The sequence below is a fragment of the Sciurus carolinensis genome, chromosome 1 (genome assembly GCF_902686445.1).
Source record: "Sciurus carolinensis chromosome 1, mSciCar1.2, whole genome shotgun sequence".
Taxonomy (NCBI): Eukaryota; Metazoa; Chordata; class Mammalia; order Rodentia; family Sciuridae; genus Sciurus; species Sciurus carolinensis.
In genome coordinates this window covers 163945386-163960442 of record NC_062213.1, presented here as the reverse complement: position 1 = coordinate 163960442, position 15057 = coordinate 163945386, and the positions used below count along the sequence as shown (strand labels likewise).

Here is a 15057-nt window from a genome sequence, read left to right as displayed (position 1 = left end):
TACAGATCCTAACATCACAGATGCCCAGAGTCTTCTTTAACCTCTAAATGGATTTATGACTATCGAAGCTGATGTCTCAATTTACTGAACCCATCTGTACAATAAAAAAAGTACTTCAGAAGACCATCTCTGCAACTTAATGTCAGCACAGTAGTTAAATGCAGTTTATTTAATCTTTCTTTTAAAACAAAAGTTGCAGGTTGTTGCTTATCAATCTGCTCTTCCTGCAACTCTTCTGAGGACGACAGACCCTTGATTCGTGCTTCTTGCCTGCTGTTAGGCAAGCTAAGTAGACTGGTTGATGGGCTACGTTCCTACACAATTAAGGAGCAGGTACTCACCTCTCCGGAGGTGGGCAGCCCTCTTTTATGGTCACTGCAAGAACAAGAGGCAAAGTTAAAAAAAAAAAAAAAAAGGTATTGGCAGCAGCCTGGTTAGAGTAAATGATGCTCATGACATGACCCAATCCCAGAGACCAGATATGGAGTGTCAGTTCACCTGTGTTCCCAAACACCCCCCTCCCACCATGGTACCTGGGGCAGCTACCTGTCTCTACACACCACACTCACTCTTACTTTGCAGTGTTTATTTGTGGGTACAGCCTCTTGTGTTAGACTTTGACCTATTTGAGGATTGGAAACTCTGTGGGATTTATCTCCATCTCTTGCTCCCCTCATAGGGCCTGGCCTTGCTGCTCAATGCATGGTTGGAATAACACAGAAGGTTTACTTACTGGGGTGCCAAGCACTATTTAAGTTCTTTCTAGGCATCACCATATAAGTCCCACAATAATTCTGAGATTGGAGATATAATCATCCCCATTTTACAGATAAGCAAAATGAGACTTGGTGAGTACTAGTGGGTTAAGGAACTGGGATATACAAGCCCTCTTTTATTACAAAGGACTTAATGCTTTGTTCCATGTTGATGACCATCTTCCCTTTCAGAGAGATGACTTGAGACCTGAATCACACTTAGCCTTTCTTGATGTGGAGGTGGTCATATTACTTATTACTTGTAAGACCTCTATCTCAGTCAGGCTTGGTGGTGCATGCCTGCAATCCTAGTGACTCGGGAGGTTAAGGCAGGAGGATCATGAGTTCAAAGCCAGCCTCAGCAAAACCAGGGTGCTAAGCAATTCAGTGAGATACTGTTTCTAAATAAAATATAAAATAGAATTGGGGATGTGGCTCAGTGGTAGAGCGTCCTGAGTTCAATCCCCAGTACTGCCCCTCCCCCACCAAAAATAAGAACCTCTATCTCTCTATAGCATTTTCTTTTAGGATAAGACTTAAGGTGACTTGTAGCACTTATTCTCCAAGTGTGGGCCCTAGGCCAGCAACATCAGCATTGTCCTTAATTGTCAAAAAGACAAAGTCTCAGCTTCCATCCCAGACCAACTGAATCAGAAACACGGGAAGGGGATCCTGCAACCTGAGTTTAACAAATCCTCTAGGTGATTCTGATGCATGCTCAAGTTTGAGAACCACTGAATTAGAGAAATTCAACCACGAGGCTGCCCAAAGCAGTCAAATGAGCAATCAAAGACTGCATTAGCTCTCTCAAAGTACCATCTGCTGCTGCTGCTGGCCACAGTAAAACAAATGTTAGCACAGCACTACCTATTGCCCCAAAGTGTATGTTCCCCTTATGTTTCATTAGAGTGAATGTAAGCAAAGGCATTTCAAATGTCTACAGATCAGTTCTGGGTGAGGCATGGCGGCATTCCTTTAAAAAGCAGAGCAAGACACAAAATGGCACAGACGAATGACTTCTAAGGATGGCTCACTTCCTGGATGGGTTGGGGAGGCTGTAATTAGTTAGTACAGGCAGATCACAGGCACCCAGGCGGGGTAGGGGGACCGCTTAAGAGTCTCAGGTCAAGTTCACACTTGCTCTCTCTCTGTCTTCACTTCCTTTTCTTTTCCTGCACGGGTTGTGTTGGCAACACGGGTTTTGCAACAAACCCAAACCCTCCCTGCCTCCCTGCTCGGCGACTTTCCTTTTTTTTTTTTTCCTCCTCTTGGACAGATTCCCAGTGATCAAATGTAAAGCTCTCAGGGGGGGCAGGCTGGCCCAGGAGCGATAAGGGACCAATTCCTGTAGGTCTGTCACTTCATGGGCAAACTGCCACAGCCTGTCCTTGGGAATAAGCAGTGATGGATGTGGAGCTATGTGGAGGAAAAGTGGTGGCATTGGAGAGGGAGGTGACATTGGGAATACAGGCAGAGTCATGACCTCCAGCTGGCTGTGTGTGGGGCCCTGTGCTTTTCCTTACCTTCATTTGGGGTCTTGGCAATAGAAGCTGGCTGCCTCTGGAAGACCTGGAGGTTCACACTGGGAGGCTTTGATGGTTTTGGGGGAGGAGGACCCAGGGATTCAATGGAAGGCAGTGGTCTTGTTTTGGGAAACTGATGATGCCTGATATCTGGCTGTTTTTCTGAGACTGGAAAACAAATAAATTATTATTTCTATTTCATGGCTTGTCAGGTGAAACTCCCCTTCAATCTACCCTCCATGCAGCAGCCAGAGAATCCCAATCTAAACTCAAACCACGCATGTCACCCACCCGCTGCCCTGAAAACTTCCTCAGCGTGACCTGTTCATTCCATCTGCTGCCATTTCAGCACCACCTGGCCCCAGCTCTGTCTCCTAGTCTCTCCTCCTCACCTGGTGTCATCCTACTACCCCAGCCTTCAGTCCCAGTGTCTCTCACTCACACTGTGTCTTCCCAGTTCTGCAGGCTTGATTTTAAAAGACTGCCCTATCTCCAAGACCTTGTTCATGCCATTTCTAGTTCTGGGTTCTGTTCCCTCTCTTGCAAACTTTGATCCATTCTTCTAAAGTTCTGTTGCCAAATTACAGCTCTTCTAGAAGGCTTTTCTTGACTTCTGTAGAAATCAAGAAAAAAATTAACCACTCCCTGATTTGTAACCCTATAGCACATTATTAATGCCTCTACCTCAGTGTCATGGCTTCTCAGAGAAGCTGGTCTAACTTCCCATTAATCATGGCTCCTACGGGCTGGAATTATGTCATATTGATCTCCTGACACCAAGCAAGGACAAACCATGGCTATTCACTGAAAGGATTCCTCAAACATATGGTCTGCAAATAACATGGCAGGAACTATAAAGAGGAGTAAGAATTCATCTCCGATCTCCAGAACTGATAGCTTAGGACTGGCTTCAAAACTGACTTTGTGGAGCTTGGCACTTTTGAGTTTTATGTCCTAGGATTTTTCCCAGTTTTACATATTTGTCCTTCTGTACTCATAAGTCCAATTCCAACAGAAATTCCATTATTAAATATGAAAATCCTATCTGACCCTTGTGAAAATAACACACATTCTTATATAACCCAAGTGCTTTGATTTTTGGTTTACCTAATATAGTAGTCGACTATATAGCCATTCACAATAAAACTAAAGAAGTGGACTAGTTTTTCTTGTACTTCCCTATACTCTGTAAGTTGAGAGGGGACAGAAAATCTTTTTATTGCCCTACCATAGGAGGTCTTATTCCCAGAATCTCAGGGCCAAATTCCTGGTCTAGATTCTTCTTAGTCTTTAACTACAAGTCACAGTGTCAGAAATTTCATCCTTGATCAAATTAGGGAGAAGACCTGGTGAAAATAAACTATAATTGGTCTCCTATTTCTTACCAGTCACTGCGCTAAGCATGAGTTATCTCGTTTAATTCTCTCAATCATTCCATCCAGTAGGTTCTAGTCTTTGCTTTCTCCTATCCATCTTTATTTCTATTTATCTTCCTCTTTTCCCTATCCCTTCCTCAATAACTGTTTATTTACTGTACTTCAGGCATTGTTCTGACAGCTGGGGATAGAACTGAACCCAAGAGCAAATGTAGTCCTATATTTAGGAATTGTTCATTCTACTAAGAGGAGACTAATGACAAACAAGTAACCAGCAAGAGAATTCCAGAGGCATTTCTGGCATGTTGACTATGGGATAGTGAGCTAGGGGGAGAGAGGTAGGAGAAAAGTCAGACAGACAGCAAGTACCAGAGAACAGAGCCATGAGACTGTGCCAGCAGTTTGGGATCTATTCTAAATACAAAGAGAAACCGTGTGGGGTTTGTAAGCAGGAGATTCCTCCGTTGGTTGATCCATCCATACAATCAATCGTTTAATCAATACTTTTTTTTTTTTTTTTTTTGGGTGCTGGGGATCGAACCCAGGGCCTTACAAGGCAAGCGCTCTACCGACTGAGCTATCTCCCCAGCCCCTAATCAATACTTTTTGAAGACTTGCTCATCTGACCATATTCTTTTGGGGATATGGTGGTAAGACAGTTTTTTGTTTTTTTTTTTGTTTTTTTTTTTGCGGTACTGGGGATCAAACCCAGGGCCTCATGCCTGCAAGGTAAGCACTCTACTAACTGAGCTATCTCCCCAGCCCGGTAAGACAGTCTTTACCCTCTTATAATTTATATCTTATTGAGGGAAGCACATAACAAGATACCAGGTTTAAGGATAAATGATATGAAGAACATCAAAGAAATATAAAAAGACAAAGGGTAATAGAACTGGTGTAGCCATTTTAGACAGAGTGACCAAAAAGGACCACTCAGAATAGAGACTTTGATGAGGGGAGGGAGTAAGACATCAAAGACCTGGCAGAAAAGTGTTCCAGGCAGAGGGAATGACAAGGGCAAAGACCTGGGATGGAAGCAGCATGGTATAAGGATTAGCAAGGCAGTGTGGCATGAGAGGAGAGGGCAAAGACTAAGTTGCATGAATTCCTGTTAATGGTTGGAGTCGTCTTTGGGCAGAAGAATGATGTGATCTGATTTATGCTTTGCAGGGTCATTCTGGAGGGGAACACAATAAAAAAATGTAGAAGCAGGGAGACCAGTGGAACTGCTACAATGGTTCAGGTGACAGATGATGGTGTGGCAAGAGCAGAGATATATGGAAATTGACAGGTTCTGAACTTACCTTTGTGGTAGAATCCAGCACTGGCTGATGGATTCAATGGAAAGGAGAGGGAAAAAAGAAGAGAGTTTCACTCCTATTGTTTTGCCCAAGATGGTTGTGACATTTACCAACAAAGTCTGGTGACAGCTCTGATTTGTAGGCAAGCAGACTAGACTCTAAGAAGTTTGTAGATTTCCTGCGATTGTGTAAGAACTAGGTCTAGGAATTATATCCAGGATGCCCAAACTACATTACAATGAATTCCAGGAGAATAAGCACTTGACCCAAATTTGAGACTCTAACTTCAGAGACAGGCCCACAATCCTCAGGCCGCATTTCCTGGGTCACATCTATGAGCACTCCAAATTGATAGGCTTTAATTAGAAAATAATGACCCTTCCCCAGTCCACTTCTTACCTGGGGCCTGGTTGGCAAGCTCACACTCATAAACAGCCTGGCAGGTACTGCCTGCCAGGTTCCTCTCAGGACCAGGAATTTCCTGGCTCTTCCAGCCACCTGGAGAAAGTAGAGAAGAGGAATCTTTGGAGGTGGTGAGTGATTTTCTTTGGGCCATCAAGTGCCTCTGAGAAGGTAGGGTCTGGGCTCCCTTGGTTTCCAGCTTTTTCCTGGGCTTCTCTTGGACAAGCCCCATGCCTTTTTGCCCTTCCAAATGGAAGGCCTTCCCTTCACAATCAGCAAGGAGAAGGGCTGATGAGGTCTCATTTTTCTGAGAGGAAACCTTCTCCCAGTTCCTGAGCTTGTCTCTGAAGCTGCTGGATGTCATCACTCTCTCCTTGGTGGTGTTCTCGGTGTTTGACCCAGTCACATCTAACAGCAGAGAGGCCTTCTGGAATTTTCCTGCAGAACACACATGAGACTTTGCTGGAGGTCCTGGGGAACTTGAACTCTTCTGAGTTTCACTCCTCTGGGCCACGTTGGTTTTCTGGGTTTTATGAGGCCGGAACTCACCACTGCAGGAATGTGGTGGGAGCTGACTATGGTTAGAAGACAGGGGTTTCTCCTTGGCCAGGATCTGAATTGGCCTTGTGCATACCAAGTCACCCTTTTGAGAAACACCTGCTGGGAATTTAATAGGTCCTGGAAGCGTTGGAGCATCAAACTTTTGAAATTTGGCTCGAAGTTCCTTGAAGTTTCTCACTCCTTCCTAAAGCATAAAAAAAAAAAAAAAAAAAAAAAAAAATCTCACTATCCCAGGGACAAGGAAACCAGCATGATTAGCTGACCCCACTGTACATGTTAAGGAGCTGTAATGGCAGATGTAATCCAATTGCTGACTTGTTGGCTAATGTCAGTCAGTGATGCTACTGGCTATCTGAGATGGAATGAAAATGATTCTCTCCTCTTTGAATCACTTCAGCTATGTTTAATTTCTTCACAGCATATAAAAAATACTTGCAGATGCTAACCAATAAGCCCCTTGATACAAACTTCTGATAGCTTCCCACTGCCTATATGTTATAAACTGCTTCATATGGTAAGGTTCTGCATAATGTTCTTCACAGCTTAGAAGATAGTGGAATTATGATGTTCAACCACAGCAAAACACAACTACCCTTACACCAAAGGGGGCTGTTGATAATTTCCCTAGATGTGCTCTCCCCACCCTGGCTTTGCTCACGTGTTCCTGAAACCCACTGTCTGCTATCTACTGGACAACTCTTCCTTGCCCTTCCACATCCACCTCTCCATCAAGATTTCCTCAGGGGAGGAGCAGGTAGAGCTAGCAGCTTCTCAGACTCTTTGGTACTTCCAAAGCTCTTTACGTCTTGGCTGCTACACTTGACACTGTGGAGTGGAGAAAAGAGCAAGTTGTGAAATGACAGGCCTATGTTCAAACTCCAGGCAAGTGCTTTGGGAAATTTGATTTTCCCTCTAAGTGCAGTTATATCATAAAAGTGGTCAAGTGGTAGAAGGACCAGGGCTCCCATATGTAAAGTGTCCGTCACTGCCAGACACATAGTAGGCCCATGACAAATAAAAGCTCAATGATCCTCTAGTGGTTTTGGCTCCCCTTGGGAGAGCTACTCTTCCCTCTAAACTGGGCTCAGATTCAGCATCTGCAAGTGGTGGTGGTGATGTCATCGGGAGCCTGGGGCTGGAGGAAGGGCCAGGAACAGTGACTGGCAGGTATCCAGCCAGGGAGGTTTGGACTTGGCTCCCTGTTTCTTCCACTAGATCTCGTTTATTTGTGTAAGTGCATCTCATCATCTTTTGCCTTCACAGGAGGTAGAAGGACATCTAATGGAATCTTTTCAAAAAGTAAGAGCCACTACTCTCTCCAGATCACGTTGAGGGTTTCTAATTTCATGTACACAGACCATCTCCAAGGCAGGGACTTCCCGGCTTGCCAGCTGCGGGAATGTTGGGTGACCTTTTCTCGCTGTTTATAGTTGACTCACACCTGCCCTCTGAAGATTTAGGAAGGGAGAGAACATGAACAAGAGGCCTAAAGCAGGTGTCTGGGAGCTGGCTTGCATTTGCATGCTGAGTCCTCGCTCTCTCTCCCTCCCCCCACTTCCTCCTTCCCCTCCCCGCCTCCTCCCCTTCCCCCTCCCGCTTTCCCACATACCCACATCCCCTGGACACTTTTACAGCTCTCTCCACAAATTGCCAAGAGTTGATTTCTTACACTTAACCAGCAGACAGGTTAATCCAGCTGTTCTTCCTGTCCCCGGACGTGGCAGAAGCCTTTACTGGGCATGAAGTCAGGAGACCTCAGTGAAGCTCAGCCTAGCCCTTTACTGTTATGTGCCTTGGGCAAATCATTTCACGTCTCTGAGCCTTATTCTCCACACTGTAAAATGGGACTTCTGTTTCTAATAACAGTTCAGAGTTCTTGTAAGGATAAATAAGAAAATAGATTGTACACACCTCAGTGGCAAATATTTTTTAAATTGTGGCAAAATGCACATGACATAATATACACCGTGTTAACCTTTTTGAAGTATCTGGTTCAGCAGTGTTAAGTAGATTCTCAGTGTTGTGCAAGCAATCTCCAGAATTCTTTTAATCTTGCAAAACTAAAACTCTACACCCATTAAACAAGAGCTCTTCATTTCACCTTCCTACTCTACTTTCTCTCCCACTGGATTTGCATATTCTAGTTATCTCCTATGAATGTAATCATCCAGCATTTGATGTTTTGTGTCTGGTTTATTTCACTTAGCACTATAACTTCAAAGTTTAACCATGTTGCTGCATGTATTAGAATTTCCCTGCTTCTTAGGTTGAATGATTATATGTATAAATGTACACACACATACATAGATAAACATTCCATTTATCCTTCATCCATCATTGGACAACTTGTTGAACAAGAACCATGAAACAGATATCTGCTTTAGCAATTGTGGATGCTCCTGCTGTAACCTAGGTAAAGAGATATTTCTCTGAGATCCTGTTTTCAGTTCTTTTGGGTATGTTCCCAGGAGTAGAATTGCTCCATCACATGGTGATTCTATTTTTAATTTTTTGAGAAACCTCCACACTGTTTTCCATAGCAACTGTGCCATTTTACATTCCCAACAGTGTAAAATTATTCCAAAAATGTATCTGTGTCCCCACAACATTTATTTTTTATATCAGCCCTCCTAACAAGTGTGTGTAGGTCAGTGACTAATATTTTTAAAGTCATATAATAATGCTTATGTTTAGCTCTTCCTATCTGAAGCTGTGTGAACGACAATGTTATTGCTTGGTAGATTTTAATCTCTGTGGGACTGATTGAGCAAAGTCCTAGTAGGAAATAGAATTACAGATTTGATAACCTCCAAACCAAGGTCCTGTGCAGAGATAACAGTTTTGGGTGATGGGAAGACCTGATTGTACCTGACTCGTTCCTTTTTCAACCAATTTTCATTAAGTGTCCACTCTACAGACAGAACACTGTTTGATATAGTCAAGGACTCTGCCCTTAGATATGACATCCTAATGTCAGGGAGAGATAGAAAATAAGCAAACACACAAGAAAACGTTAGAGACGAGTGCTAAGTGGAGAATTAAATAGAAGATGCAATGGAGACTGGACAGGATGATGGCTACTGATTTTTAGAGGTGGAGTGGAGAAATCATTCCTTTTCTCACTCATGCACCACATTAGGGGTTGGCCTGGGTCCCCTCCAAACCCCCTTCCAGCCCTAACATCTAGATTTTCTTCTCCTTTTTGTAGCTGGGAAGAGATGTGATACATTTTGTCATTTGTCATTCATCACCCATAGGTGGGAGCTCAGGGTTGAAGGCATGAGGAGAGTTTCTGAGAGGTGGTTGAGGGGTCTTCTGTTAAACTAGTCTCCATTTTTCTGTTCCCACAGCAAATCAGTCCCCAAATCCCCCACTACACACACACACACACACACACCAGTAGGAATATTTATCTGTATGTATATATAGATATACATGTATATACACATACACACAATGTGTGTATGTATACACATATGTGTTATGTGTGTGTGGTGGGGTGAGATCCTGGGGATCAAACTCAGGGCCTCGTGCATGCTAGGCAAGTGCTCTACCACTGAGCTGCATAGGCAGCCCAATCCTACTGATCTTTAGCCCTAAGCAACCCAAGAGCCTGCCCCTTCTTCATGCTATTTCCACTGCCTTCAGGTCTGTCTCACTTATTTCTTGGAATGACTTCTTTATGATCTCTCTGCTTCTACTCTGAGCCCTTCTAATCCTCCATTTACTCAGCCGTTAGACAAATCTGTTTAAAAACACAAATCTGATCACTTAAGTCCCTTATATGTTTAAAATCCTTCAATTTTGGCTTCCCAAAGCTTCCAAATCAGCTCAAACACTTTTGCTTAACACCCAAGACCCATCCTAATCCCAGCCCTCTTAATTTTCTGATGCCATTTTGGTCCCTTCCCAGTGGACTTTTCTTTCTCAATAAAGTGTGCATATTTTTCCAAGCCTGTTTTGCTAATTCATGACTCTGTACCTTTGAATGTGCTGTTTTCTCAGCCTGAAATGCCCACCTTCCTCCCAATGTATTAAACTCGCAATTCTTTCTTTTTCAAAATTCAACTCGTGTCATCTCCAAATGCATATTGGTGGCTTACTTTATGCCCGGCATTGGGGGTACAGAGATGAAGAAGGCATCCCTGACCTTTTGCAGCTCTTGGGAGTGAGGGAGACAGACACAAGCAGATTGTTCTAATATAACACAGGAAATTATTAATATGTGGCACAAAATCTGATGTGACCTAGGGGTGCAAAGAAGTTTTCCTGGAGAAGCTAAAATAATCAGCCAAGCAAAGAATGGTGGGAAAGAAACCCAGAGAGGACAGCGTGAACAAGGCTGAGCATTGTGAAATGATAAGGGAAGAAAGCAATTCCACTTTAGTGGAGTCCCAGTGTCCAGAGGGAGAGACTGGAGGAAGTGGAGGCCAGCTCTTCTAAAGGTCATGACTCGAATCTTCAATGAGGAAGGCAAAGTACCAGTGTGATTACTCCTGAGCAGCTAAGCAATTTCTGACACATCTTTCATGACCACACCATGTAAAACAGCAACTACCCTGCCTACCTTACCCTTGCTGTGGACAGTGAACCTTCCCCCAGTGCAGAGACTGTAAATCTCAGAGTTGCATTGCCCAGGCACTCTTGGCTGGAATTCTTCCAAGCAGAGGTGTCCACAGGAGGTGAGGAGATGAGTATAAGAGTATGTTCCTGGGGAGTGGCCAAGGCAGAAGTTGCTATATTGTGCAATGGACAGCAGCACCCATGGGCTCCCATTGGAACGATTCCTGTGGACAGTAGACTTTTCCCTTAGCTCTTCCCCAAGCCTCCTGGCAATTTCCAAAATAATCTGTAACAAATCCTTTTCTGTTCAATCTGACAACAGATTTGTCAGTATTTCAATATTTGGTCACTGCTGTTGCACTAGTACCTGGAAGTTTATTTGATCCACAGTGGGTGCTCTAAAAACCTGGTGAATGAGTGAATCCTTGATTTACAAGTTTTTGAGAATCCATGGAAGATACAAATGGTACCTTGGTATCACCAGCACTAGCCTGGTGGCTCACAGAGTCTTTGGTAAATAAATGGGTGAGTGAATAAATGTTCAGAAAAGTTAGCAAGTTTGTATGAACACATGAACTAAAACTGCTCAGAATTTTAAGTTTTCTTCTATCATCTTTGTGAAGGCAGCCTGGAATGTCCACTGAAGTAAAGTATTGGAACACAACAATGTCAGAAGACGACCTGGAAAATACCCTGGAAAACAGCCTGGGCACTTCTGATCTGGACCCCGCAAGCCTCGGATACCTTATCTGGAAACACAGGCCAAAACAATACAGAAATATTGTGGAAACAATCTAAGATAAAAGACAGTGGTGTCCTCAAAACAGAAGGGGCTTATCTCTTTGATATGGAAGGAGGAACATAGAAACTGCTCTTTCAGAAGCCTGAGGAGACCAGTGGGAAATGGTTACCAGTTTGCCCCACAGTATTCTAGCTGTAATATTGTCACAGTTAGATGAATGTACTTAGTCAAACCAGGGGAACAAAACTCAACAAAACTATCTTCTCCCAGCTAGTTTTTGTTTTACAGGACTGTAAGGAATAATAATGACAATAATATAACAGGCACAGCTCTAAGCACTTCATATACATTAGCTCATTTAAACCCAGTGTATTCCCAGCTCACACACAAGGATACTGAGGTACTGTGAGCCCAGGTGACTTCCCCTTGGTCATATTAGGAAGGGTCAGGGCTGGGATTTGAGCTTGTGCAATATGGCTTCAGAGTTCAGGCTCTTCAGAGTTCAGGACTCCTTCAACCCAAGAATTTGCCTTCCTAGATTTAGACATCTTTTTTTTTTTTTTTGGCTGATTTTGTTTTTTAGATCATATAAGAGGAAGCCTATAATATCAGCTTTGTGAGAAGAAATCCCCCTTTCTAGTTTCAGACACTTGATAACTGTATTTTTTTCTTTTCTATTCTTTTCTATTCTATTCTATTCTCATCATCAACTCGTGTGTGTGTGTGTGTGTGTGTGTGTGTGTGTGTGTGTGTGTTTTGTATTGGGAACTGGAGACACTTAACCACTGAGCTGTATCTCCCCTTTTTCCTTTTTGTTTTGAGACAGGGTCTTGCTTAGTTGCTGAGGCTGGCCTCTAACTTTCATTCTCCTGCCTCAGCCTTCTGAGTTGCTGGATCATAGTTCGTGTGCTACTGCCTGACATGTTATCTTAGGTAATCTCTGCAACGACCCTATAAAGCAGGCAGCATCACTGTCCCATTTTACATGTAAGCGTGGTGGTAAAGAGAGGTTAGCTCATACCCCAGTTTATATAGAAAGTGGTACAGGAACTGGAATTCAAGTCTGTTTGATTCCATAGCTCCTTTTAGCTGTCCTGCTAATATACCTTACTTATAAAATTAGCACTAATTTATAATTCTTTTGCTATCACCTAGAAATTTCATAACCAATTTTGAATGTCACGTTTACTTTAGAAATTAAATAATAATCACCTGATCAAAACAAACAAATTAAAATCCCAGGAAACCAATCTGCATTTGCTTTTAAAATACTCTCTCAGACTCTTTTGTTACTTATACTGACATGGGAAAAAACACTGTTTCTGATATAATTGACATAGGTTTGAAAATGTGTAATAAATTACATGGCTTCTGTGACTGTCATCTTGAATTTGCAAGATAGTTCTGATTCAATGTAATTTAAAAGGTGGTATGAAAACACAAAACCAAATGATAAAACACAATTCAGTGTTATGCCCTCTTAAAATAAATTTGCAAATGAGAAAAATTCTGCTTACAAAACACAGGTCCCTATCTGCGGTTTATAAAGCATGGTACAGATTGCTGCTCCGTGCTCTCCTGAGCACCTCCCGCGGTGCCAAGAGGTAACCTCTGTCTGTGTCACAGCTCTCGGACTCACACATACAATGGCACACATCACTCCACGCTGCAAGGTGATGTGGAAAAGAACCACAGGTGCTAGATAATTCAGAAGTGACTCAGCATGTGAAAGCCGTCAAAAAACAAGTGTATAAGAAGCTCCAAAAGGAGAGGATATGACTTCCATGCATATTTTATTTTAAAAAAGGTTAACTAGGTTTTGAATTTCTGCAAATTGTCCGCTACAGGGAAAAAACATAAGCAACATTGATGGTGTGGCTTTATCACATGTCTCAACCCTCCTCTCCCCTGAGCAAATGCTTTTGCCCTGAGGAATATGCTAACTCAAGATCCAAGGCAAAGAGAGGGCAGCAGAAGCCAAGAAATTATGCACCCAGGAAGAGAGGCAGTAATACCTGTCAAATCCTACCTGGGATGGAAAGAAACAGACGTTTTAAAAATAGCATCTGAGTCACCCTTCACGAACAAAAGGGCTTCAATGCAATCTTTGCCACTCCAGGGACTACGAGTTGTCTTCCTGGTGCTGGTGATTAATTCTTAAGCCCCCTAGGCAGGGGCGGGGGTAGGAATGGCCGAGCACAGAGCACTGTTTGATTTCCTCTCACCTGCCCTGCTCAGAGACACAGATGGGAAGGTTAAAAGCTTCTATCACAAGGTATGAGGACCAATGCTTGTTCCTGCTGACCCTCAGGCAGGAATCCGGACCTGATAAGTGCTAAAAGTGGCATCCAGAGCTCCCAGTGCTACCAGTAAAATCCCTCCTTCTCCAGCCAGGACACTACCCACTGAGGACTTCGAAGGCAGTTCACCGAGTTCTGCATGCGTCATATGCCTCAGGGCACTGGTCTGGGACAAGACCAAGGTCTGGGGCTGCTTTCCTCTGTCTTGGTGCTTATCATATTCCAACTTGTAAAAACTGTTCTCTGCTGTCCCTCGCCATGACACCCTGTCATGATTGGTCAAGCTGCCTGCACTCCCAGTCCTAAATGGCAGGCAGAGTGCATCCATGACCCACCTCCCCAACACATCGGGCCATCGTGCCTTGCATTCCAGTGAGCCTGGGTCATGGTCAGAAGTCCAGGGCAGCTGGTCCCCCTCAGACCGCTGTAACATCCTTAACTGAACCCCACTACCCATTCTTCCCTCCCCAGTCCTTTCCCTGAGATCTATGCCTCTCACTTGGTCTCTGTTGACTTGCTCTCTGCCACTTGATCAGGGGTCAGCAAAATTCCTTACATCTTCAATCACTTCTATGCACGTGTTCTCCTCCTTCTTGCTCTAACTTGAACTGGTGCCCCCCTGAAGTCTTGCTTCTCTGATGCTCTTGTGAATGTGTCTTTGTCCTTCTTTGCTCCTCCCCTCCTGGGCCAGGTGGTGGGTAGTATTTTGCTAGCTCCTCACTGCTGCTTCCAGACCATTCCTTCTTCTTCAGAAATACCATCTCCCACGAAGAGGATGCCAAACTAAGCCCACAGTTCCCTGTTGAGGTCTTTTAAATATCACTGGTCATTCATTCCCTTCATTTATTGAGGAATGTTTGCACCTGGCTCACTCCTCGCCCTCCTTGACAACTCCCAAGGTAATAAGCAAATTCCAATCCATGTAGCTAATCCTTCTAACCTCCTGGTGTCACTCTGGTGATCTTGCCTTCCACGCCACCTCAGTCACTGATTTCTGGAGACATGTCTAAGACTTTTTCATTACTAATACATTGATCATCTTCAACGTATCAATTTAGATATCCTACCCTTGGACTCTATCTTACCCATTACCTATTTTGGTGACACAATGCCAGTAATTCTTTGGCCTCCTGTGCTTCAACACTTTTTCTGTCTACATTCCCCTATACAATCAGATTAGGTTCCATTGATTATCCCTATAATGGTTTTCTGGAATACCATTCAATCTCATTCAAGGTACTGATTCCCCCAACCTCCTGGTCTCCTCCAGGTCTGGACCCGTGCCTCAGGTCCTTGTGTGGGTCAAGATCCAGGCCTAGGGCTGCTGATCTGCCTTGGTGTTTACCACACTCTAGCTTATCATAACCATTCACTGGTCTGTCTCTCCCATCAAATTTCATCTTATTCAATTTGGGAACTATGTCTTTCCATCACTATGTCTTCTGCTGAGAGCTGAGCAATCTAAACAGAACAATTCAAAACATTTGCTCTCCATTTAGTGAGGGTAGTATGTAACAATGACCTAACCATAGTA

The 15057-nt window shown here is 43.6% G+C and overlaps 1 protein-coding gene across 5 annotated transcripts in view; it reads right to left on the bottom strand.

The window, feature by feature from the left end:
* Fyb2 (FYN binding protein 2) overlaps positions 1–15057 on the bottom strand; it is a 95742-nt gene that overhangs the window by 61694 nt on the left and 18991 nt on the right. For all 5 annotated transcript variants that reach the window (XR_007110279.1, XM_047564961.1, XM_047564954.1 and 2 more), the window contains exons 2-4: positions 5355–6102; positions 2279–2446; positions 342–375 (exon numbers count right to left, since the gene is read on the bottom strand). Coding sequence is in view for 4 of the 5 variants with exons in the window: in XM_047564961.1 (XP_047420917.1) it covers positions 342–375; positions 2279–2446; positions 5355–6102 (950 nt within the window). In the remaining variant the exon portion in view is untranslated. The remainder of the gene's footprint in view (positions 1–341; positions 376–2278; positions 2447–5354; positions 6103–15057) is intronic.